Consider the following 24,892-nt stretch of genomic DNA (forward strand, 5'->3'; position numbering starts at 1 on the left):
AATAATGTTTTCTTACGTCTCCTTTGGGATAAAACCTCACAACATTCACATCCAGACGAGTTTCTATCGTGTTTATTAATGTTAGAAGATTCAGGAACGTACAGAGATATTCTCATTCTTTTATTACGAAAAGACTAAACACTGCATGATATTGTGGTGTGTGTGTGTGTGTGTGTGTGTGTGTGTGTGTGTGTGTGTGTGTGAATATAAAGTGGCTTCAATTAGTCGTCCTTGCTGCAGCTACTTCAAGCTAGCACCTGAAAACCAACTAAACCTCGTGATAATTAGTGAATAAACGCCGAATTCCACAATAACCAAGAAAAGAATAATAATAAGAAGGATAATAAGGGAACATTAACAGACTGAACCCAATCTGACGATTGTGACGATGACAGAAAGTGAGTTAGAGAGTGAGAGAGCGAGGAGCAGGAGGATGATGGGGGAGTAAAGGGATTAGCTCATTGTTGTGAGAAGCAGACGTTTGCTCGGGGCCAAACATTATCCACAGGGGGCCACATCCTCCATGACTTTATTCATAATAAATTCCAACGCTGGACTGAAACCGTACGGCGTGTCTAGCGCGGTGAGACGCGTCCTTCACCCCCCGTCTTCCTCCTCCGAGATCTTCATTTGGATTCCAGTCATTGGAGTAATTACGCCAAGGCCTCATATAGAGAGCGTTGTTCTAGAACCCGGCCGTCTGCAGCTCTGCAGCGCCCCGCTCCTGACTCAATGTCATCTGCATACCGGAGATCCGTTTGTTTTGGACGCAGAACGTTTCAGGGGATGAAAAAGTGGTTTGGAGCATGCTGTTTGTTTTCCAAAGTAAACACTCGCTGCTTGCTCTGAGCTGTTATTTTTAAGATTTGTGGTAGAATAGCCTCAAGGCCCCCTAACTGGCTCAATTTTCACCTTAATAAAAACCTCACAAAATACGCAGGGAAGTGAATTTCTCAATTTCCATCTTTATAAAATATTAGTTCTAATTCATTTTTTTAACTTATGAAAAAAATAATAAAACGCTCACAAACTAACGGACGAGTCGGTAAATGCTGAGCGCAGCAGGAATTTCTGACGCATGCTCTCGACATTGCCGCTTGAATGGGTGTAGATTTCATAACCCCTGACAACGCACACTTCAGTTGATTAAGAGCTCGTTCTGCCGTCGCCCGTTCTGCCTTCATAAATTCACGAAGCACTCGCAGACTTCATGTGTATTTGTATCCAAACTTTACAACCCTGACAGCGCTCAGAGTGATGCAGCGAAGTCCATCTGGCATCCAATAACTTTAATAACGGAGGACGAGGAATTAGGCAACAGATAGAGAGAGCGACCATGTGTTCTTCAACAGCTCGTAAAAACAGAACCAGGAACTCAGGCTCTACAGAGCCATCGGTGAAGCTTGCTTTAAAGACAACAGCTGTAATCACGAGCGCATTCCAACTACTTTTGGGTTCTTTTTCTTATACAGATGTCAACAGGAGAACCTCATCATAGATCAGGACAGAACCTCACCATAGATCAGCTCAGAACCTCACCATAGATCAGCTCAGAACCTCATCATAGATCAGCTCAGAACCTCATCATAGATCAGCTCAGAACCTCATCATAGATCAGGACAGAACCTCATCATAGATCAGCTCAGAACCACATCATAGATCAGCTCAGAACCTCATCATAGATCAGCTCAGAACCTCATCATAGATCAGCTCAGAACCTCATCATAGATCAGCTCAGAACCTCATCATAGATCAGGACAGAACCTCACCATAGATCAGCTCAGAACCACATCATAGATCAGGACAGAACCTCATCATAGATCAGGACAGAACCTCATCATAGATCAGCTCAGAACCACATCATAGATCAGCTCAGAACCTCATCATAGATCAGCTCAGAACCTCATCATAGATCAGCTCAGAACCTCATCATAGATCAGCTCAGAACCTCATCATAGATCAGGACAGAACCTCACCATAGATCAGCTCAGAACCACATCATAGATCAGGACAGAACCTCATCATAGATCAGGACAGAACCTCATCATAGATCAGCTCAGAACCTCACCATAGATCAGCTCAGAACCTCACCATAGATCAGCTCAGAACCTCATCATAGATCAGCTCAGAACCTCACCATAGATCAGCTCAGAACCTCATCATAGATCAGCTCAGAACCTCACCATAGATCAGCTCAGAACCTCACCATAGATCAGGACAGAACCTCATCATAGATTAGGACAGAACCTCATCATAGATCAGGACAGAACCTCATCATAGATTAGGACAGAACCTCATCATAGATCAGCTCAGAACCTCATCATAGATCAGCTCAGAACCTCACCATAGATCAGGACAGAACCTCATCATAGATCAGCTCAGAACCTCATCATAGATCAGGACAGAACCTCATCATAGATCAGGACAGAACCTCATCATAGATCAGGACAGAACCTCATCATAGATCAGCTCAGAACCTCATCATAGATCAGGACAGAACCTCACCATAGATCAGCTCAGAACCACATCATAGATCAGCTCAGAACCTCATCATAGATCAGCTCAGAACCTCATCATAGATCAGCTCAGAACCTCATCATAGATCAGCTCAGAACCTCATCATAGATCAGGACAGAACCTCACCATAGATCAGCTCAGAACCTCATCATAGATCAGCTCAGAACCTCATCATAGATTAGGACAGAACCTCATCATAGATCAGGACAGAACCTCATCATAGATCAGCTCAGAACCTCATCATAGATCAGGACAGAACCTCATCATAGATCAGCTCAGAACCTCATCATAGATCAGGACAGAACCTCATCATAGATCAGCTCAGAACCACATCATAGATCAGGACAGAACCTCATCATAGATCAGCTCAGAACCTCATCATAGATCAGGACAGAACCTCATCATAGATCAGCTCAGAACCTCATCATAGATCAGGACAGAACCTCACCATAGATCAGGACAGAACCTCATCATAGATCAGCTCAGAACCTCATCATAGATCAGGACAGAACCTCATCATAGATCAGGACAGAACCTCATCATAGATCAGCTCAGAACCTCATTAGATTTTGTAATAAACCTTTAAAATTGTAAATGTTCTTGTAGATTGCATTTTTCCTACTTTTTTGTGTTAATTTTTTTTTCTCAAACTCAAGTTTTCGCTGTTTATTAAAATGCAACTCTGAAGTTTTGCTGGAAGATTCTTTGCAAACCTTTATTATAATAATAATAAATAAGAACCTCAGGGTGTAAGCGATAGCTGAAGGATTGTTGTACATGTGTAAATAAGGAGGATAATATTTGAACAGTTAGACTATTTTGATGAAATAAAATATCGCATGAATTGATGAATTGAATTGAAGCTTGAGAACCACCGCTGCAGAAGAATAAATGGTCTAGAAGCAGATCTGCCAAGCCATAATCCATATTCCTGAGCTGTTACCCATTTACACACAAGCAGAAGAGAAATGGAAACTTACGTCGGTGTTGCACGATCTGTAGCGCTTCCTCTCCCCAAGACAGTACTTCCCTCCTCCGGACGGCCTGCAAAAAAAATCAGAAAGAAAAGAAAAAAAAACAGACCGATGAAGAACCTAGAGCAAATCAGAGAACCCTTATAACGAAACTGAAGGACGGTAAATCAAAGTGTAGAACAAAGCGTACATTCCTGACAACACCAGGAAACATCTGCACTGCGTCTGTGTGGACGTTAAATATACACAGAACAAAACACTGTCAAACTTCCTCTTACAGAACCCACACGGAGGGACAGAACCCACACGGATGGACAGATCACATCACTGACCGGCGCGATCCAGCTGGAAAGAGATAACATCTCACAGGAGATGGAGATGGATCACAGTCAGGATGCTGCTGCAGGCACAGAATAAAAGGCTTCCACGAGCAGCACTCCTGGGGGGAACGGAGAACAGTCAGGCTCGAGCGCTCAGGATTTTATTACAGCTGGAAAGTGGGTTAGCAGATCTCGCAGGTCTGGCCGGCTGTTATTGGTGGGGTTAAGTTGCTTTTTCACGGTACATCAACAACAACTACTGTTGACACTAAACTGCTGACCTAAACCCTGCGCTGCTCAGCTCCGGGCCTGGACGGGTCACGTGGTCACGTGGTACAATTTACACCCCATCGTTGGTGTAGTGTAATGGAGTGACGCGTCAGTTACCCAGTGTGTTGTTGGACTACACGCTTGAAGATCTGTGTGCGAGTGGTGTGCAGTGGAGCTGTAACAGGAGAAGAAGAGTCTGAGATGCTCTTCTGCTCTCCACGGTTAAACACAGTCACATCAGTTCCTCCTACAACCTCCTTCATCAACACGCTGTTCTCAGTTCTGTGTAAACTCTACACACCGATGTGTGTAAAAATACCACATACACTACACGCTCAAAAGTTTGTGCACCCATACTGTATGTGCTTCTTCTCCAAACTGAAGAAGCCACAAAGTCAGACGCACGCAGTCGTATGGAACGTCTCTGTACGCTGTAGATTTACAATTTCACTAAGGACTAAGAATCCCAAACGCTGTTCCAGCGAGACACACAGTGCACAAAGCGAGCTCCATGAAGACGTGCTGTGTGAAGGTTGGAAGAAGGAAGAAGAACTCGAGTGTCCTGCACAGACTCCTGACCTCGACCCCACTGAACACCTTTGGGATGAACTGGAACTGGAGTCTCCTTACATCATCATCACAACATCAACATCCGCACCTGACCTCAACCTCACTAACGCTCTTGTAGCTGAATGATCACTAATCCCCACGGCCACGCCCCAAAATCTAGTGGAAAGCCTCCCCAGAAGAGCGGAGCACATTATAACAGTAACGTTTCGTTTTAAAACAAATTCAGAAGAAGGGTTCTAGACACAGATGATACCCGCGGACTCGTTTCTGACAGGCTTGTTAGTCAATACGAGGACTGTTCTGGGGTTTTAATGTAAAAGCTCTGCTGTTTGTCGAACATCAAACGTGCAGCGAGGATTTGAGACGGAGCATCAGATTCCACTCAAGGATGACGCTGACAGAGCCGAAGGTCCGAGAAACAGAGCCGTGTTCTCGGAAAAGTTACGCTACAGTTACAGCGAGTAATGAGGTTAGACCTGGTGTGGGGCATAAGGAGGTAGTTTAAGAATACTGCACGGCACGCAAGTCAATCACCTTCGGAAAATAACTGTAAATCTGCACAGACAGAACTGTTTCCAACCCTGTTTATGTCAAAACTCGTGCTTCCTTCAGAGACTCTGAAGTAACTGTGAGGACATTAGATACGGAGAAATCCATTAAACACACAGCGACATTTTCACCAGGACAACGTTCCAGACTGACTCCACTGCATTCCAGAGCATCTCATATGACTAATCCGACATCTACAGCAGGTTTATTATATATATATATATCTCTACAGTGAGAACAGCAACAAATTCTAACTAACCAATAAGGAGACATGTCCTTCAGTAAACGTCTGATCTTATCATTTGTGTTCAGCTCCAATTTAACACCAGAAATAAATCTTCAGAAGATCAAAGATTTGAATTTCCAGACAGTCCAGAGCTCTGGACACTTCAGTGTGGGTTTTGGGTTGTCGTGACCATCAGGGCAGTGTGTTCTCCTCCTCAACATTCGGACAGTTTGACCTGCAGCGATCGGACCGAGCTCAGATGAGTAACACTCCTTATCTCTTCTCTGGTTCTGTCTGTTTTGCCTCAGATTTGGGGTTCCAGCTTCCTTTCCTCACCTTTACCATGGTAACGTGTCAGGACTGGTGCTTCTACAATAACCAAGAGGAACCTCCATGTGCAGATGGAGCTCTGAGATCATGTGGCCAAGAACAACAACAGAACAAAAATACTCAACAACACAGAGTCATTTTGTGCACGTGCCACGCAAATCAATCTGCACGAGAGAACAACAGACAGTGGAGTGTATTCTTCTTATTACTGGTCTTCAGAGCCAGAACACGCGGACGTTTTTATTCACGGTTTCCTGCTAGAGATCTACATCCATCAACCTGAGGGAACAAATCAGCTTCTTACTCGCACTCACTAATGAACAGGTTTTTTTATTCCACGTCTGTTTTTACACTCCAGTTGGTTAACATAAATTCTACTACCCTGACACTGGAGACTTCCATAAATGTGCAAGTCCCTGTGAATGAGCTGTTACTATAGAAACGATAGCTTGCGCACTAATATAAACCTGCACTATTGTCAGAGCTGCTGTTGTAGAAAATTAATCAACACTTTCTGACCAATCAGACTGATGTGAGTGATGGTGAGCTGTGCTGGAGTGATGACGATGATGATGATGACGACGATGATGATGATGATGATGATGATGATGATGATGATGATCTCCTCCCCCTGACTCTTACTTTGCCTACTTACGCTGGACTGTCACAGTGACGCATGGACGAGGAAACTCCACCGCCGCACGTCCGGCTGCACTCGCCCCACTGCGTCCACGGCCCCCAGCCTCCGTCCACACTGTGCGGCCACGTCCCGAACGCCACACACTCGCCCTGGAAACACCACTGACACACACACATACACACACACACACACATAAGCACCAGTAAATTATACAAATCACCGAGACTGGGTTGACTTTTGCACACACAAAGTGTTTAGTGAGTGTGAACAGAACCCCGTTTCTCCAACACGTCTGCGTTAATCCAGCTTTTGTGTTCAGGAGAACGAGGCCAGCGAGGAGACAGATGCTGGGGCACATCTGTGTCAGTGGGTTGCGTTCTCACTTTATCTCCATCTCTCTCTCTCACCCTGTCTGTCTCTATTTATCTCATAGACTGGAGAAGAAACTTAGTGAGGAATGGAGCTGTATCTTCAGTGACTAGCATCTCAAATCAGGACTTTATAAAGAGGATTAACACTGAGGAGAGAGAGAGAGAGAGAGAGAGAGAGGGAGAGAGAGATGTCTGGGGCGGGTACAGCAGGCTGTCAGCTAGAAATAACCCTTTTAAGATGGTCTTATCAGGGAACGTCTGATGGAGCCGCTGCTATCCGTCTGTGGCGCTGCAGGAGACGAGCTGTCTTCTCTCCGATTGTCTGCTTTAACAAAGAAATGACTTTGGCAGTTTCTCAAACACATCGTGATGTTACGGTGATCTTAACTGGTAAGGAGAGAGAGAGAGTTCAATGTGATGCTCGCTCGACCGTTTGCCTCGCTCGATCCTGGTGATCTTTGTGGAAACTCAAAAGAACATCCACGAACAAGAACGCAGTAAAGTGCGTCTGCTTCCCAGTTCTCGGAAGCTGCTGGTGCTACATGCTACATTATATTTTAAATGACATATGAGTACTCAGGCCATAAGATTTGTCTTGTAGCTTTTTAAACGAGTAGATTAGCAGGAAGCAGGTTTAAACATGCGGTCTGTCTTCCCCTCCCCTCACGGTTCGCCCCGGACCACGCCCATACATCACATTACACGCTTAGGCAGAAATAGCTGATCTTCATATTCCTTTGATGCCAGTGTGTCCAGAGCCAGACGTAAGTACATACACTCGCTGGAAAAATAACAGCGGCTCGACCTGGGGCGCTGCGCTTGTCCGGGACGACGTGGTGAATAGCTCCAGTGGGATAGCGGTAACGAAGAACGACAGCTCATGGCCCTCTCTCATTCTTCCTCTTCAGCCATCGACAATGCTGGCCGTAATCTTTATTAAAACTGTCTCTCCAACCTGAACTCGTTCCCACTGCTCTGGATATTCCTACCTGACACTTACAACACAACATTCCCACTAGCTCGGGATATCTGGGATAATCTACACTCCAATCCGATGTCAGAAAAGGTCAGGAAGGTTTATTTGCTCATCAGTGGGCAACTGTCAATCAAACCTTTAATCGACTGTCAATCAAACCTTTAATCGACTGTCAATCAAACATTTAATCAACTGTCAATCAAACCTTTAATCAACTGTAAATCAAACCTTTAATCGACTGTAAATCAAACATTTAATCGACTGTCAATCAAACCTTTAATCGACTGTCAATCAAACCTTTAATCGACTGTCAATCAAACATTTAATCGACTGTCAATCAAACATTTAATCGACTGTCAATCAAACCTTTAATCGACTGTCAATCAAACCTTTAATCGACTGTCAATCAAACCTTTAATCGACTGTCAATCAAACATTTAATCGACTGTCAATCAAACCTTTAATCGACTGTCAATCAAACATTTAATCGACTGTCAATCAAACCTTTAATCGACTGTAAATCAAAGCTTTAATCGACTGTCAATCAAAGCTTTAATCAACTGTCAATCAAAGCTTTAATCGACTGTCAATCAAACATTTAATCGACTGTCAATCAAACATTTAATCGACTGTCAATCAAACCTTTAATCGACTGTCAATCAAACATTTAATCGACTGTCAATCAAACATTTAATCGACTGTCAATCAAACCTTTAATCGACTGTCAATCAAACATTTAATCGACTGTCAATCAAACCTTTAATCGACTGTAAATCAAACCTTTAATCGACTGTCAATCAAACATTTAATCGACTGTCAATCAAACCTTTAATCGACTGTAAATCAAACCTTTAATCGACTGTCAATCAAACATTTAATCGACTGTCAATCAAACCTTTAATCAACTGTAAATCAAACCTTTAATCAACTGTCAATCAAACCTTTAATCAACTGTCAATCAAACCTTTAATCAACTGTCAATCAAACATTTAATCAACTGTCAATCAAACATTTAATCGACTGTCAATCAAACCTTTAATCGACTGTAAATCAAACCTTTAATCGACTGTCAATCAAAGCTTTAATCGACTGTCAATCAAACCTTTAATCGACTGTCAATCAAACATTTAATCAACTGTCAATCAAAGCTTTACGTGAATTTACAGAAGAGAAGAAACCAAACGAAATTGTTTTATAATTTGTTACATGAATAGTTTGAATAATTTAGGTGAAAACCGCATAAAAATCTTCCATAAAAAGTATTGGCACCCTTACGGCTGCTTGTACACCATATTCCTTTACGCTCTTTGCGTTCTATCAAGTTCCTGCTCACAAAAGAGTCTCCCAACATCCAATCAGTATCCAGTCTCAAACAGGAAGCTCCGCCTCCTGTGTTCAGGTTCACATTTAGGGGTGTGGCTTTGAAGGAACCACAGAAGGGACGGGCCTAGATTTGGTCATGCTGTACGTTACAAAACGGTTTGGGATAACTTCCTAAGCAACGCGCTGTACTGTAGAAACACACCTGAACAATAACTCATCGGGTGTTAGGAATAAAACACATCAGGATGTGCAGTTACAGGAAACTAATCAGTGATGGGTGGTGTGATGATCTGGAGTTACTTTTATACCCCTGAAGTTTTATTCTTCTTACACCACAACAATTTGGCAGCAACGCTTACAGTGCTTTATTTATTAAATAACAACACCTCATCCTTTTTATCCGTTTATAGTTACATTTAATATCGGTGAAATGACTGAGTTCCTGTTCTTACACCACACTTACACACTTACGCCACAGCAGCTATATACACTCGTTCCCTCACCAACCTCTCGCTCTTCTCTATCTTTATTCTCTCTCTTTATTCTCCCTCTCTATTCTCTCTCTCTATTCTCTCTCTCTCTTCTCTATCTTTATTCTCTCTCTTTATTCTCCCTCTCTATTCTCTCTCTCTATTCCCTCTCTCTATTCCCTCTCTCTATTCCCTCTCTCTATTCCCTCTCTCTATTCTCTCTCTCTATTCTCTCTCTCTATTCCCTCTCTCTATTCTCTCTCTCTATTCTCCCTCTCTCTTCTCTATCTTTATTCTCTCTCTTTATTCTCTCTCTTTATTCTCTCTCTCTATTCTCTCTCTCTATTCCCTCTCTCTCTATTCTCTCTCTCTATTCTCTCTCTATCCTCTCTCTCTCTCTATTCTCTCTCTCTATTCTCCCTCTCTATTCTCTCTCTCTCTCTATTCTCCCTCTCTATTCTCTCTCTCTATTCTCTCTCTCTATCCTCTCTCTCTCTTTATTCTCTCTCTCTATTCTCTCTCTCTATTCTCTCTCTCTATCCTCTCTCTTTCTTTATTCTCTCTCTCTATTCTCTCTCTCTATCCTCTCTCTCTCTTTATTCTCTCTCTCTATTCTCTCTCTCTATTCTCTCTCTCTATCCTCTCTCTTTCTTTATTCTCTCTCTCTATTCTCTCTCTCTATCCTCTCTCTCTCTTTATTCTCCCTCTCTATTCTCTCTCTATTCTCTCTCTTTATTCTCTCTCTCTATTCTCTCTCTCTTTATTCTCTCTCTCTTTATTCTCTCTCTCTATTCTCTCTTTATTCTCTCTCTCTTCTCTATCTTTATTCTCTCTATTCTCTCTCTCTATTCTCTCTCTATTCTCCCTCTCTATTCTCTCTCTCTATTCTCTCTCTTTATTCTCTCTCTCTATTCTCTCTCTCTTTATTCTCTCTCTCTTTATTCTCTCTCTCTATTCTCTCTTTATTCTCTCTCTCTTCTCTATCTTTATTCTCTCTATTCTCTCTCTCTATTCTCTCTCTATTCTCTCTCTCTATTCTCTCTCTCTATTCTCCCTCTCTATTCTCTCTCTATTCTCTCTCTCTATCCTCTCTCTATTCTCTCTCTCTATTCTCTCTCTCTATTCTCTCTCTATTCTCTCTCTCTATTCTCCCTCTCTATTCTCCCTCTCTATTCTCTCTCTCTATCCTCTCTCTATTCTCCCTCTCTATTCTCTCTCTCTATTCTCTCTCTCTATTCTCTCTCTCTATTCTCTCTATTCTCTCTCTTCATGTAAATAAAACAGAAAAACAGTCTCAGTGAGTGTTGTTAGTGAAACAGTAAAGAAGTGTAAACTCTGTGATGAAGATGAACCTCTGCGCGGTGTACAGTGTGTTAAAGGGTGAACTGTGTGGTGATGTTGCTGTGCGGATGTGCGGATGTTTGACTTACCCCTTTCTCGATGCTGCCGGTTTGGCACAACGTTCCTTCTGCGGCCGGAATACTGTTAGTGACACAGCGGTTACTTTTGCTAAGGCACCAGAGCTCTCTACACACTTCCTAGGAAAGAAGGCAAAAGCAAGTTGGTCAGAATATATCAACTCGGAGAAACAGACCCGCTGTACACACAGACCGGCTGTACACACTGACCCGCTGTACACGCAGACCCGCTGTACACGCAGACCCGCTGTACACGCAGACCCGCTGTACACGCAGACCCGCTGTACACGCAGACCCGCTGTACACGCAGACCCGCTGTACACACTGACCCCCTGTACACGCAGACCCCCTGTACACGCAGACCCGCTGTACACACAGACCCGCTGTACACACAGACCCGCTGTAGACACTGACCCGCTGTAGACACAGACCCGCTGTACACACTGACCCGCTGTACACGCTGACCCGCTGTACACACAGACCCGCTGTACACGCTGACCCCCTGTACACGCAGACCCGCTGTACACACAGACCCGCTGTACACGCTGACCCGCTGTACACACTGACCCCCTGTACACGCAGACCCGCTGTACACACAGACCCGCTGTACACACTGACCCCCTGTACACACAGACCCGCTGTACACACAGACCCGCTGTACACACTGACCCGCTGTACACACTGACCCCCTGTACACGCAGACCCCCTGTACACGCAGACCCGCTGTACACGCAGACCCGCTGTACACGCTGACCCGCTGTACACACTGACCCCCTGTACACGCAGACCCGCTGTACACACAGACCCGCTGTACACACTGACCCGCTGTACACACTGACCCCCTGTACACACAGACCCGCTGTACACACAGACCCGCTGTACACGCTGACCCGCTGTACACACTGACCCCCTGTACACACAGACCCGCTGTAGACACTGACCCGCTGTACACACAGACCCGCTGTACACGCTGACCCGCTGTACACGCAGACCCGCTGTACACACTGACCCCCTGTACACACAGACCCGCTGTACACACAGACCCGCTGTACACGCTGACCCGCTGTACACACTGACCCCCTGTACACACAGACCCGCTGTACACGCTGACCCGCTGTACACACTGACCCCCTGTACACACAGACCCGCTGTACACACAGACCCGCTGTACACACAGACCCGCTGTAGACACTGACCCGCTGTACACACAGACCCGCTGTAGACACTGACCCGCTGTACACACAGACCCGCTGTACACACTGACCCGCTGTACACACAGACCCGCTGTACACACTGACCCGCTGTACACACAGACCCGCTGTACACGCAGACCCGCTGTACACACTGACCCGCTGTACACACTGACCCGCTGTACACACAGACCCGCTGTACACACAGACCCGCTGTACACACAGACCCGCTGTACACGCTGACCCGCTGTACACACTGACCCCCTGTACACACAGACCCGCTGTAGACACTGACCCGCTGTACACGCTGACCCCCTGTACACACAGACCCGCTGTACACACAGACCCGCTGTACACGCTGACCCGCTGTAGACACAGACCCGCTGTACACGCTGACCCGCTGTACACGCTGACCCGCTGTACACGCTTACCCGCTGTACAGACTGACCCGCTGTACACGCTGACCCGCTGTACACGCTGACCCGCTGTACACACAGACCGGCTGTAGACACTGACCCGCTGTACACGCAGACCCGCTGTACACGCTGACCCGCTGTACACGCTGACCCGCTGTACACGCTGACCCGCTGTACACACTGACCCGCTGTAGACACAGACCCGCTGTACACGCTGACCCGCTGTACACGCTGACCCGCTGTAGACACAGACCCGCTGTACACGCTGACCCGCTGTACACGCTGACCCGCTGTACACGCAGACCCGCTGTACACGCTGACCCGCTGTACACACAGACCCGCTGTAGACACAGACCCGCTGTACACGCTGACCCGCTGTAGACGCTGACCCGCTGTACACGCTGACCCGCTGTACACGCAGACCCGCTGTACACGCTGACCCGCTGTACACGCTGACCCGCTGTACACGCTGACCCGCTGTACACACAGACCCGCTGTACACGCTGACCCGCTGTAGACACTGACCCGCTGTAGACACTGACCCGCTGTACACCTGTGTCAGAGTGTTCCAGTTTCAGCCGTGATATTTCTTCAGTAAATGCACAGGTTTTGGTGTAAACGGTGGAGCTGCGGTCTAAATTCCAGACAGGAGAAACAAAAGCACTAGACATATCCGCTAGATTAAAGACGTAACAAAACCCTATTTATCTCCTTCCAAATGTAGAGTAATATTTGAAAACGTATTGTTTCAGCCTCGGTCCTGATTTAGGAAAGACCCAGGAGAACACTTTCGCAGGAGTTCCACCTCATCGTGAGTCCACGCGCATGAATCCTCATGTGTAAGTCCTGTAGGTGTTTTTCTGCGTTTCTCCTCCTCCACTGCTCTTAATATTACATCACAGTGTATGAGGCACTGTCGCGGCCATCGTTTAGTGTGGACGAAAAACTCACGCTGAATTCATTTTAACACAGGATTCAAATTTAGTGTAATTTTGTCAAATTTTTGTAAACCTCTGATCAGGGCCTCGGTGTTAGTGTTCATAAACACACAAGTCTTAAAAATTCACTTCAGGGCCACCTAAATCCAGAGCCGGCTTCTCGCACAAACAGAGGAAACGTGTCCACGCCTTACAAGCCGAGCCACGCACAACCTCGTGCAGGATTCCCCTTTAACTAGCGCTCGGCCCTTTTTAAAGCTCGGACTTCAAAGGATTTACCGGACAACTGCGTATGATGACGGAGCCGCCCTCGTGAAAAAGACTTACGGTATAGAGTTCAAGCTCTGACCCCTCCGAGTCAGTGAGTCAGAGACGCAAGTCGCTCGGACTATCCAGATGAAATAAAGCAGCGAACGGTCTCTCTCACGTTACAACTGCTGCGTCTCTGCGTCTGGTTTAAATAAACCTGCTCGGTGCTCACAGGACGAGGAGGAATCACACGGCGCTGACGGGGGAGCGTGCGAGAGGAAAACACCGCGTGTCCATTAGGATCTTCGTCTACTACAGGGTTTATCGCCTTGCGTGGTGGAGTAGAGAGGAGGATGCAGAGGTTTCTCTGCGAACACGACTCTACTCGGCCACAGGACGCGCTTCCTTTAGAGATCCTGCGAACCTGAACATGGCTTGATGTTCCCACTTTATGAAACTTTGTGATCTTAAGCTGGACTTTCAGACTGAAAAGCTGGGAATAGATGTACATTTTTACAAGTTTTTAATATCCAGGCTTAAGTCAGTGTCAATGCTCTTATGGATAGATATGGTGCTTCACAACCCTAACAAACTCTTTGTTTTAACGTGAATCTACGTGAGGATTTCCATTTCATTTCCAAGAAAGCTACGGATCTCCACAACGACACCGAGGCACCGGATACTCCCTACACCGTTAATCACACTGCAGGGCAAATCACATCACCTGAGCGGATTAAAGACCAAACAACGATTCATCAGATCAAATCAGATTTCTTCCTGATTTAAAATCATCCCAGTTGTTAGTCTGTATAAGATGTTCCTCTGGCTGTGAGAACTCATTTTACCATCTCAAACCAAACCCATGAGCAGTACACGGTCTGTAATCGTTAGCATTAGCAGTGTAGCTCCTAATTAGTTCACTGCAGTTGCCAGTAAAGCCCAGCGTTCGGGTTCTTCCCCGAGGCCGCTGGCTACATCCATGCTCTGTTTTGCTTTTTTTTTTTTTTTTTTTTTTGCAAACCCCTTGGACTGTTCTGCTGTGTTTTGATGGCAGTCATGTAAAAATAACTCGAGTTGCTCGGGCTGTTGCACTCGAACACACTCCACTCGTCTGCCGTCACTGGCTCTTGCTTCCAGACCAGAACTGATTCTCATCGATTTCTGACCCGTCTCTCGAGAGCCGTTTGAGACGAGGCCCGGTCCCCTGGTTGGTTGAAAAAAAGCCAAAAGCATGAGATCTACATCCGCCCGTGTTCCCAAATAAACACATCAAGCATCTCGATGACCCGATGACCGCTGCATCATTCGTCTGTCTTCCTTAATCGGTCCGTTAGCTCTGTGGCGGTGGAACCGCTGCATAACGCTGTCCAACAGGCTGCAATCCAAACCTCCGGGACGCAGACAGATCGACCTGACGCCACCGTTGCCAAATCCGAATGACTAAATGCAGCGGGAGAGCGTTCAACACAGCGACTCCCTCTCGAGCTGTCAGTGCTCATTGCTGTGCCTCGACTGAACCAAGACTTCGGCAAAATGCCCTCGCTAGGGCAAGAACCGCAGCATCCATCTCCACCGTGCGTGCGCTGGTCATTAGAGAACGGTCTTCCCGTCCATTCAGCAAAAATGTGTAGTAGACTTTCTAATATGGCATTTTCAATCCAAACTGATGCGTCTGAAACTCTCGAAAGGGTCATTTAAGGTTAGTTTACTCACTGTTGTACTAACATCATTTACCATTATTTATTATTTATTTATTATTATTATTAAATACTCTGTGACACTAACAATCCAGGATCTCATTTCCTCTTCTGTACATCACCAAAAGTGCCAACACTGTTTTACTGAACAAGTCTCTGAATGAGTTAATAATGGACAGCTGCTCATTATTCATTCGCTCGGCTCTGTTCATCCCGAGTGTGTATTTGACGTTAGCATGCACGTCTGTAGGTCAGTTTGTGCTAAAGATAACCTCTGGGTCACTTCTGACCTCAGATCTATCTGCATGAACGATTAGTGAAACAGCTGTGAATTTAATGGTTAAACAGACGTCTGGCTAAAACAGATGAGACCGTCAGAATCCACTAACACTGCACGCGGTAATAAAACCGAGCCAAGAAAACACTGGCTCTCGTCCCTGCAGTGACCGTCTCTTATTCTGATCACAGTTAAGAGAAAAATTACAGGGTTCTCTTCCTGGCATCTGCACCTAGATATTTCTCTCAATGAACAAAATAACTCTCATCTCTTGTCATTTCATTTCTGGTTTAGCCGTTTATCCATACGAGTTGTTATTATTATTATTATTATTATTATCATCATCATCATTATTATTGTTATTATTATTATTATCATTATTATCATTATTATTATTATTATTATTATCATTATTATTATTATTATTATTATCATTATTATCATTATTATTCCTGAATTCTCTTCCCTTCCATCAGGTTCCTCCCTTCTCCTGCATGTAGCAGGTCACAAACCTGGGTTTTCTCATCACAGGTGAAGACACAGTCTGTTATAACAAATAATCCTGAAAACTAATCTGAGCTGCTGGCTTTGAGGTTCTTCTGTCTTCTTTCGGTTTAATACTGAAGTTCCACACACCGGTGTTCAGGAGATGTGTCTTAATCGGAGACGTCACTTATCTCCAGGACTGATCTGTTTATGGATAAGACGGTGGATGAATTTAGAGTAAGAGAAGGTTCTTGTTGTTTTTAAACACGGGATGTGATGAGAATGAAAGAGACTACAATGACGCATTAGATGGTGTGATGAAGCGGAGGTACTGTTACCACACCCCGAAGGTGATTATTTTCCTATAACAGCACGTCCCCAATCGGGTTTTTTTTGCCAACAATTACATTTTATTCATTAAATAGCAACACATCGTACTTTTATCTGTTTATAATTACATTTAATGTTCATGAAGCAAGTTACTTCCTGTTTACGTTATAGCAGCTATAAACACTCGCTCCCTCACCAGCTCTCTCTATTCCTCTCTATTCCCTCTCTATTCTCTCTCTCTATTCCCTCTCTATTCTCTCTCTCTATTCCCTCTCTCTATTCTCTCTCTCTATTCTCTCTCTTTATTCCCTCTCTCTATTCTCTCTCTCTTTATTCTCTCTCTTTATTCCCTCTTTATTCTCTCTCTTTATTCTCTCTCTTCACGTTAATAATACAAAAAAACTGTAGAACCCATGAGACAGTAGAGGAGTGTAAACTCTGTGCTGAAGATGTGGAAAACGTAAAGTTCCAGCTTCACCTGTGACTGTTACACAGCGCTGACACTGGAGACTCCTTCCACACACGCTACATGAACATCAACGATTTTCCATTTATTATCAGCGGAGCGTCCGCTGTAAACGTCCCTGTGAACGAGCCGTTACTATAGAAACGATAACGTATCAGAGCGAGAGCACTAATATAAACCTGCGCTACTGTCAGAGCCGCTGCTCTAGAGAACTAATCACCACCTCCTGACCAATCACAGTGCAGAACTCAGCAGCGCCGCGGTGAAATATATCCATACTTTTTCAGTTAAGTTAACAGTTAAGTTGTAGACTTTCCTGCAGGTGTGCAAGGTACACTGCCGTCTTTTATATTTTATGGTAAAAGGAAGTAAAGTCGGTCTCTTCTTCTACCAAATCAGCTAAGCAGATATGGAGAACACTCCAGTATATCAGGCCATCTTCTGCTCCATCATCTACTCACAGTGAGATGATAACAGATCCAGACGTCCATGCAGAAGTGAAAATATGGTCGGCGTCTGGACCGTTTCGAGACCGATCTGAGTAACAGCTGTTCTAGAGAGGCACTGATACTTCTTAATGAACGTGATATACGTTTACAAGACTTTTACTCCAGCATCAGAGGAGAGTTTTTCAGCCGTAGACCAGCCTGGGGAACACATCAGCGTCCTCCAGCCAGACCCTTCTGGGTCAGTGGTAAAAATAATAACTTGTCGTTTGGCATCGCATCTCTGCCAAGAGCTTTAACCATCAGCCTGGTTCCCAAAAACGGCTTTCTCAGTCATTCCTCATCATTAAAGACGTTTTATCCAAAATCAAACTTATGTATAAGAAGATCAGAAAGAGAACTTCCAGGCCAGAGCTTAATCCCTGACAGCGCTGTAAATCCTCCGTCCTGCTCGAATGCTTTCGTCATGTGCAACATCTCACTCCGGTGTCTTCTCATTCACATTTAATCCCAGGAACAAATATTTTATATTGAAATGCCGTACATGACGTGATCAGACACACGCGTGTCTCCTGACCTTTGAAAGTCAGTAATGTCGCAGTTGGACAATCGATTTACAAAACAAAACTTCAATTTACTTCCTCATTAATTAGCTGGTTATCAAACCGGGTCCTGCTTTTTCATTTCGGCGGATCTGAATGTTGAAACTACGTACTCATAACTTAACATGAAAATCATGGGGTATATCCGGAGCAACCTGTGGTATAAAGAGACATTAATGCGAAAACTGATCTAAACAGGAGGGGGCCAGTTTCTCAGACAGAGACTCCTTCCTCTAATCAAGCTGGAACAGGGGAAGCTTTACTGAAACGCCACAGAAGAACAATGAAATAGTGAATGCTTTGAGAAGAGTGAGAGTGCACTGCGTTCTTCTTACCCCATATTTGCACTGTCTGGAGGAGGCGCCGTACTGAAAGCGACACTGCTCATCGGCATCGTACACCTGCCCCGGAGCCACGGTGGGGTACAGGAAGTCCCGCTTCAGAGGTTCATTGTCCAGACACGTTCCCCGACCTGAGCTGTCGAAAAAACAAACCTACAATGGGATTGGCTCTTGGACGGCGTTCGCTATTCACACAGCGATGAAAACGATCATCTCCAAACACACAAACATGAGAGAAATGTAAAACTAGAGCGTGAGAAATGTGAAGCTGAGCGCGCAGAATGACAGACGGCATCCTTAAAACCCAGACGTTTAGGCTTATATGGTGCTCTTGGCCTCGCATGAAAGCCTTTGAAGCACCGGTGAAGTAAGGAGTGAAAGATAGGATGTAAGGGAAGAAAAAAGGCAGTCGTGTGTCCGTGTGTTTAGTCTGTTTAGTCAGAGAGAAATATGGATGCTCTGAAGAACCGCTCGCGGGGGGTGGAACCGCTGCGTCTGCTACTCGGAGACACGTAAGAAAAAAAAGAAGCGTGGACGAGGCGAAGGCCGCAAACCAGATGTTTTCTCATTTTCCGATTATTCTTAAGCTTGAGGATGAACATCTCAGAGGCGTGTCCGGGAGGAATTTGTGCACAAACGCTAACACTATTAGGAAGGGAGTAGCGATGTGTCTTTCTGCCAATCTGTTAAAAACGAAATAAAGCTCACCATTACGCTAACACCGACACGGACAGGGTGCAAAGCTGCGATCAGGCTGGAGGGAATCCGAGCCGTGAAACACGGCAGCAACAAACAACGCAAGCTCGGGAATCTGGTTTCTGTTTAACGTGCCAGAGGAAGCTTCGGCTGAAACAGGGATCTTTGGCTTCCCACTAGAATATTGGAAGGCTAATCTAATTCAAAATGAACCAAATATATCGGAACGGAAAGGAAAGAAACACACACGCTTCTTGCTCAGGGCGATGGGGGGAACGACCGACGCCATATTCAGTTACATCCCTTCCTTTTTTTCCATGTTGTTGGGTGGAATAATCCTTTACTTTGGCTTCCATGCGATCCCCTCTGCTGGGAGAAACATAATCCCGGCTCGAGCCCCCTCGGATTCTTAACGTACCAACACAGACCGCTCGCTTTATTGCTTTAGAGGAAGACAAAATAGTCATCTTAAAAATAGAAACAATTAGAAGAAAAGTCAACAAAACTTCCTCCCAAATGCGACCCTGTGGATATTTTGGAGACAAAGCTGGACGCTGTTTTTAGACTCAGAAGAACTGTTTTTAATATAAAACTGTACCCGAAACGTCCATTAGTGGTCGGGTCAGTACCACTGTCTGTCTGGACACGTTTATACCAAAAACATGGTGTTAATAAAGCTTCTCTCTCTGTAAAGCAGGCAGCGTTGAGCAAACCTTCTGAACGGACGCCTGCTCCAGAACTGAAGCTGTTTATTTGGCAAGGAGACACAACAACACTTCCAAAATGTGCTGGATGAAGAGTGCGAGAGAAACGAGAGACGTTCTGATCGCGGACGAGCGACGTACGAGCCGGAAATAAAAAGTACACGACTGCACAATGTTGATCTTGTGCAAGATCATCAGTTCATTTATTCAAGGATCTTTTGGTTTGTAAGTTCTCCCTATAGGTCTAAATCCGACGGCTTTAGTTTGAGAAGGTAAAGAAAACACAGACTGATTCTATAACTATAATAATCTCGAAGGGATGAATAGCGGAGGAGTGTGCGCACGGAGCTTTGGGGTTTTCTGTGTTAGTGATAATGGTGTAGATCAACATCTTTGACCGAGAACCCAATCTGAGAACCATCACGCCAGCCTGCTTTCCTTTCCATCACCTCACATCAGCAACAGTGGAGGGTATGAAGCAGAGGACAGAAAACAGAAAACACATGTATCGTAAGTATTCTGAATCATGTTCCTGTGGTTCTCGCACTCTCAGGCAAAAAAAGGTTCTTAAAGGTTCCTTTAAAAGGTCTCTGTGACACCTAACGCCACAGGATTTCCCTTTCAGACAGGCTCCGGAGTAAAACGACCTTCTGTAAGCTCTGTAAGAGCTCAGTCCTGGAGCCATGGAGAAGGAGAAGGAGAAGGTTGTTGAACTTACTCCAGGAAGCTGGTGATGTAGTCCTTGCTGCAGGTGGACCAGGAGAAGGGGTTGGTGTTGGCTGTGATGTGTGCCGCCATCAGCTTGGCCGTCTCATGCCCCTTAGTCCCGCAGGCATTCCCGATTCCATCATGGTTCATTCCAAAGCTGTGAGAGGAGGAACACACAAGGGGGCGGAGTCAGAGGTCAGTCCCAGTCCTGCCAATCAAACCCCTCCCACTCTCACTCTCAGGCTTAAACCCAGGACAAGCTCGGGCAGCACCTCTTGGCCGTGAGATGTAGGGGCTGTAGCGCAGGAAGTCTCCTGTGGCTAAACTGATAAAGGGCGGGATTATCTCTGACTCTGAAACAGCTGGATGTGTAGGACAGTGGGGTCAAAGGTCACGAGCTGTCTAGAGCTCTTACAGGACGAGAAAGTCTTAATGACCACCTGTGTGCTGAGCCGTCAATCAGTAATTACAGGGTTAAACAGAGCCGAGTGCAGGAGGGACAGAGGAGCAGTGCTGTGAGGGGACACGCCTACCTGCTGGGATCTGAGATACACACACACACACACACACACACACACACACTCACACTCACTCAACATCTCATTCTCACAATCTAGCAATATTACATTCTCAATCTCTCACACGGTCTCACAGTGACACACTATCACACACTTTCCATCTCACTCTCACACTTTCTCACTTACAACCTAACTCTCACACTCATATACTCACACGCTCACACACACTCACACACACTCCCACACACTCACACTCATGACTGCACTCACATCATCCATCCATCCATCCATCTTCTATACCACTTACTCCTTCTCAGGGTCGCGGGGAACCTGGAGTCTATCCCAGGGAGCATGGGGCACAGGGCGGGGTACACACTGGACAGGGTTCCAGGCCACCACAGTCAATCACATACACACTCACACACACATGCATACACTACGGACACTTTGGACACGCCACACTCGCATCATTTCTCACTCAAACTCTAAGTGTCACACTCTCACAATCACAATTTCATTCTCTCACAAATTCTCACCCAATCTCACACTCTCACATTTTCAGTCTTACCCTCACTCTGCCAAACCTCACTCTCTCGCACACTCGCACACTCCCACACACTCAACAAAGTCTGTCAGACTCACACTCTCCAAATCCCCAGCTGATAATGCTGCACATACATCATTTTAGCAATGCCTTTCTTTCTTTCTTTCCTTCTTTCCTTCTAAAGCAGTATCTAACAGAACTGAATCGCTCCGTCCCTGTGTACCTCTACAGATGGTGAGTTTAATAGATTTTACTCTCCTCCGGATTTAAATCAGCACAGCAGAACTACAACACTTGACTTTTTTCCTTGAGAAAGCTGGGAGTATTTTTACAACCCCCCCCCACACACACACACATTCCCCCAACAGAAGCAGACACAAAACATAATAGAGGAAATTGGCATCTCCGTGAGCCCCTCACTCAGAGCGACAGATCGCTGATGTTTTTCCAAGCGTTCACGGGGAACGGATGGAGGAGGCGCGGTTTCTGCACAACAACATTAGCATAGTACAGAAAATCTCAGCTTCGTCTCCCAGGGGAAAAATACAATTATATAGTCGTTCTCAAAAGACGCAAGAATTTGGAGAACGTCGTGACCATCATGAAACGTATTAACGAAATGAGAGTGAGACTAATGAGGAGTGTGAGACCTGGAGGCCGTGAGACAGCGCTGACTGAATCATTAAAAACATCAACATGCACCACCAAGACAAATGACTGTAGAGACTGTAATGATCCTAAAACACTCAGCGGGGTGGGGGGGGGGGGGGGGACTATAGTGCAGACAGTTCAGCTCTTTAAATATTAGAAATAAGATCAAATAAAGCCCCAGTGAGTGGAAGAGTGTGTGTGTGAACTCCACGCTGCGCTCCAGCTGCAGGTTACGCTGTTATTCACATGTAATTAACACCGTGACGGCGTGACGTGCAGCTACTCTCACACTCTGAAGTGTTTTATTCTTCTTACACCACAGCAATTAAAACAATTACACATTTATTTATTGAAGAACCTGCTGTACTATTTATCCGTTTATAGTTACATTTAATGTTCCTGAAATGAGTGAGTTCCTGTTCTCACTTACGTTACAGCAGCTATAAACACTCGTTCTCTCACCATCTTCTCTCTATTCCCTCTCTCTATTCTCTCTCTCTATTCCCTCTCTATTCTCTCTCTCTATTCCCTCTCTCTATTCCCTCTCTCTATTCTCTCTCTATTCTCTCTCTATTCTCTCTCTCTATTCTCTCTCTCTATTCCCTCTCTCTATTCCCTCTCTCTATTCCCTCTCTATTCTCTCTCTCTATTCTCTCTCTCTATTCTCTCTCTATATTCCCTCTCTCTATTCCCTCTCTCTATTCTCTCTCTATTCTCTCTCTCTATTCTCTCTCTCTATTCTCTCTCTCTATTCTCTCTCTATTCTCTCTCTATTCTCTCTCTCTATTCTCTCTCTCTATTCCCTCTCTCTATTCCCTCTCTCTATTCCCTCTCTATTCTCTCTCTCTATTCTCTCTCTCTATTCCCTCTCTATTCTCTCTCTCTATTCTCTCTCTCTATTCTCTCTCTATATTCCCTCTCTCTATTCCCTCTCTCTATTCTCTCTCTATTCTCTCTCTCTATTCTCTCTCTCTATTCTCTCTCTCTATTCTCTCTCTCTATTCTCTCTCTATTCCCTCTCTCTATTCTCTCTCTATTCTCTCTCTCTATTCTCTCTCTCTATTCCCTCTCTCTATTCTCTCTCTCTATTCCCTCTCTCTATTCTCTCTCTCTCTCTATTCCCTCTCTCTATTCTCTCTCTCTTTATTCTCTCTCTTTATTCCCTCTCTCTATTCTCTCTCTCTATTCCCTCTCTCTATTCTCTCTCTCTATTCTCTCTCTCTCTATTCCCTCTCTCTATTCTCTCTCTCTATTCTCTCTCTCTATTCCCTCTCTCTATTCTCTCTCTCTATTCCCTCTCTCTATTCTCTCTCTCTATTCCCTCTCTCTATTCTCTCTCTCTATTCCCTCTCTCTATTCTCTCTCTCTATTCTCTCTCTCTATTCCCTCTCTCTATTCTCTCTCTCTATTCTCTCTCTCTCTATTCCCTCTCTCTATTCTCTCTCTCTATTCTCTCTCTCTATTCCCTCTCTCTATTCTCTCTCTCTATTCCCTCTCTCTATTCTCTCTCTCTATTCTCTCTCTCTCTATTCCCTCTCTCTATTCTCTCTCTCTATTCTCTCTCTCTATTCCCTCTCTCTATTCTCTCTCTCTATTCTCTCTCTCTATTCCCTCTCTCTATTCTCTCTCTCTATTCCCTCTCTCTATTCTCTCTCTCTATTCACTCTCTCTATTCTCTCTCTCTATTCTCTCTCTCTATTCCCTCTCTCTATTCTCTCTCTCTATTCCCTCTCTCTATTCCCTCTCTCTATTCTCTCTCTCTATTCCCTCTCTCTATTCTCTCTCTCTATTCTCTCTCTCTATTCTCTCTCTCTATTCTCTCTCTGTATTCTCTCTCTTTATTCTCTCTCTTCACCTTAATAAGCCAAAAGTAACTTCTTGTCTTTTTGTTATTGAGAAACTGCAAAGAAGCGTAAGAGAAAGAGAAAGAGAAAGAAGCGTCCTGAAGATGTCAGAACATCTGAATGTGCAGTTTCACCTCTGACTGTTACACAGCGCTGATATAATGACATCAATTTTCAATAATAAACGTCTCCTTACAGAAAACGACACGAAATGAATTACACACGTTTTTTAATCCGTTTATTATCGGTGGCGTGTCCGCTGTACACGTCCCTGTGAACGAGCCGTTACTATAGAAACCATAACGCATTTGAACAAGAGTGTTAATATAAACCTGCGCTGCTGCCAGAGCCGCTGTTCTAGAGAACTCATCACCACAGATTAGTGATAAATACCGTCACTCACTTGTGTCCGATCTCATGTGCGATGGTGAAAGCGGAGCCGAGGCCGATGTCTTCATTAATACTGCAGCTCCGTTCTGGTTCACACATTCCAGCTACTGACGCCAAACCTGCACACACACACACACACACACACACACACACACACACACACACACACACACACACACACACACACACACACACACACACACAGGGCTCAGGTCAAGGTGTTGTACTTCAGAATGATAAACATGGGATTTTTTTCTCAGTAACCTCAGACCTCAGTTCAGATGACAGACCCAGACAAAGAGCAGCTTTAACGGCTAGACGTTCACTTTTCACTTTTTTTTCCCTCTTTAACAGAAGTCAGAGCTGGAAAATGTCTAGACAAGGGGTTAGATTTATACATTCTACTTCTGGTAATAAGGGACCACCTAGTAATGCAAGCCAGAGG

General features: G+C 45.0%; 1 protein-coding gene across 2 annotated transcripts in view; it reads right to left on the bottom strand.

Moving 5' to 3' along the window:
* Positions 1 to 24,892, bottom strand: part of adamts6 (ADAM metallopeptidase with thrombospondin type 1 motif, 6) — a 92,380-nt gene that overhangs the window by 41,051 nt on the left and 26,437 nt on the right. For both annotated transcript variants that reach the window (XM_053686643.1, XM_053686644.1), the window contains 6 exons: positions 24,461 to 24,566; positions 20,511 to 20,657; positions 18,387 to 18,528; positions 10,967 to 11,074; positions 6,412 to 6,557; positions 3,498 to 3,561 (listed from right to left, as the gene is read on the bottom strand). In XM_053686643.1, coding sequence (XP_053542618.1) covers positions 3,498 to 3,561; positions 6,412 to 6,557; positions 10,967 to 11,074; positions 18,387 to 18,528; positions 20,511 to 20,657; positions 24,461 to 24,566 — 713 coding nt within the window. The remainder of the gene's footprint in view (positions 1 to 3,497; positions 3,562 to 6,411; positions 6,558 to 10,966; positions 11,075 to 18,386; positions 18,529 to 20,510; positions 20,658 to 24,460; positions 24,567 to 24,892) is intronic.

The sequence above is a fragment of the Ictalurus punctatus genome, chromosome 16 (genome assembly GCF_001660625.3).
Source record: "Ictalurus punctatus breed USDA103 chromosome 16, Coco_2.0, whole genome shotgun sequence".
Lineage (NCBI taxonomy): Eukaryota > Metazoa > Chordata > Actinopteri > Siluriformes > Ictaluridae > Ictalurus > Ictalurus punctatus.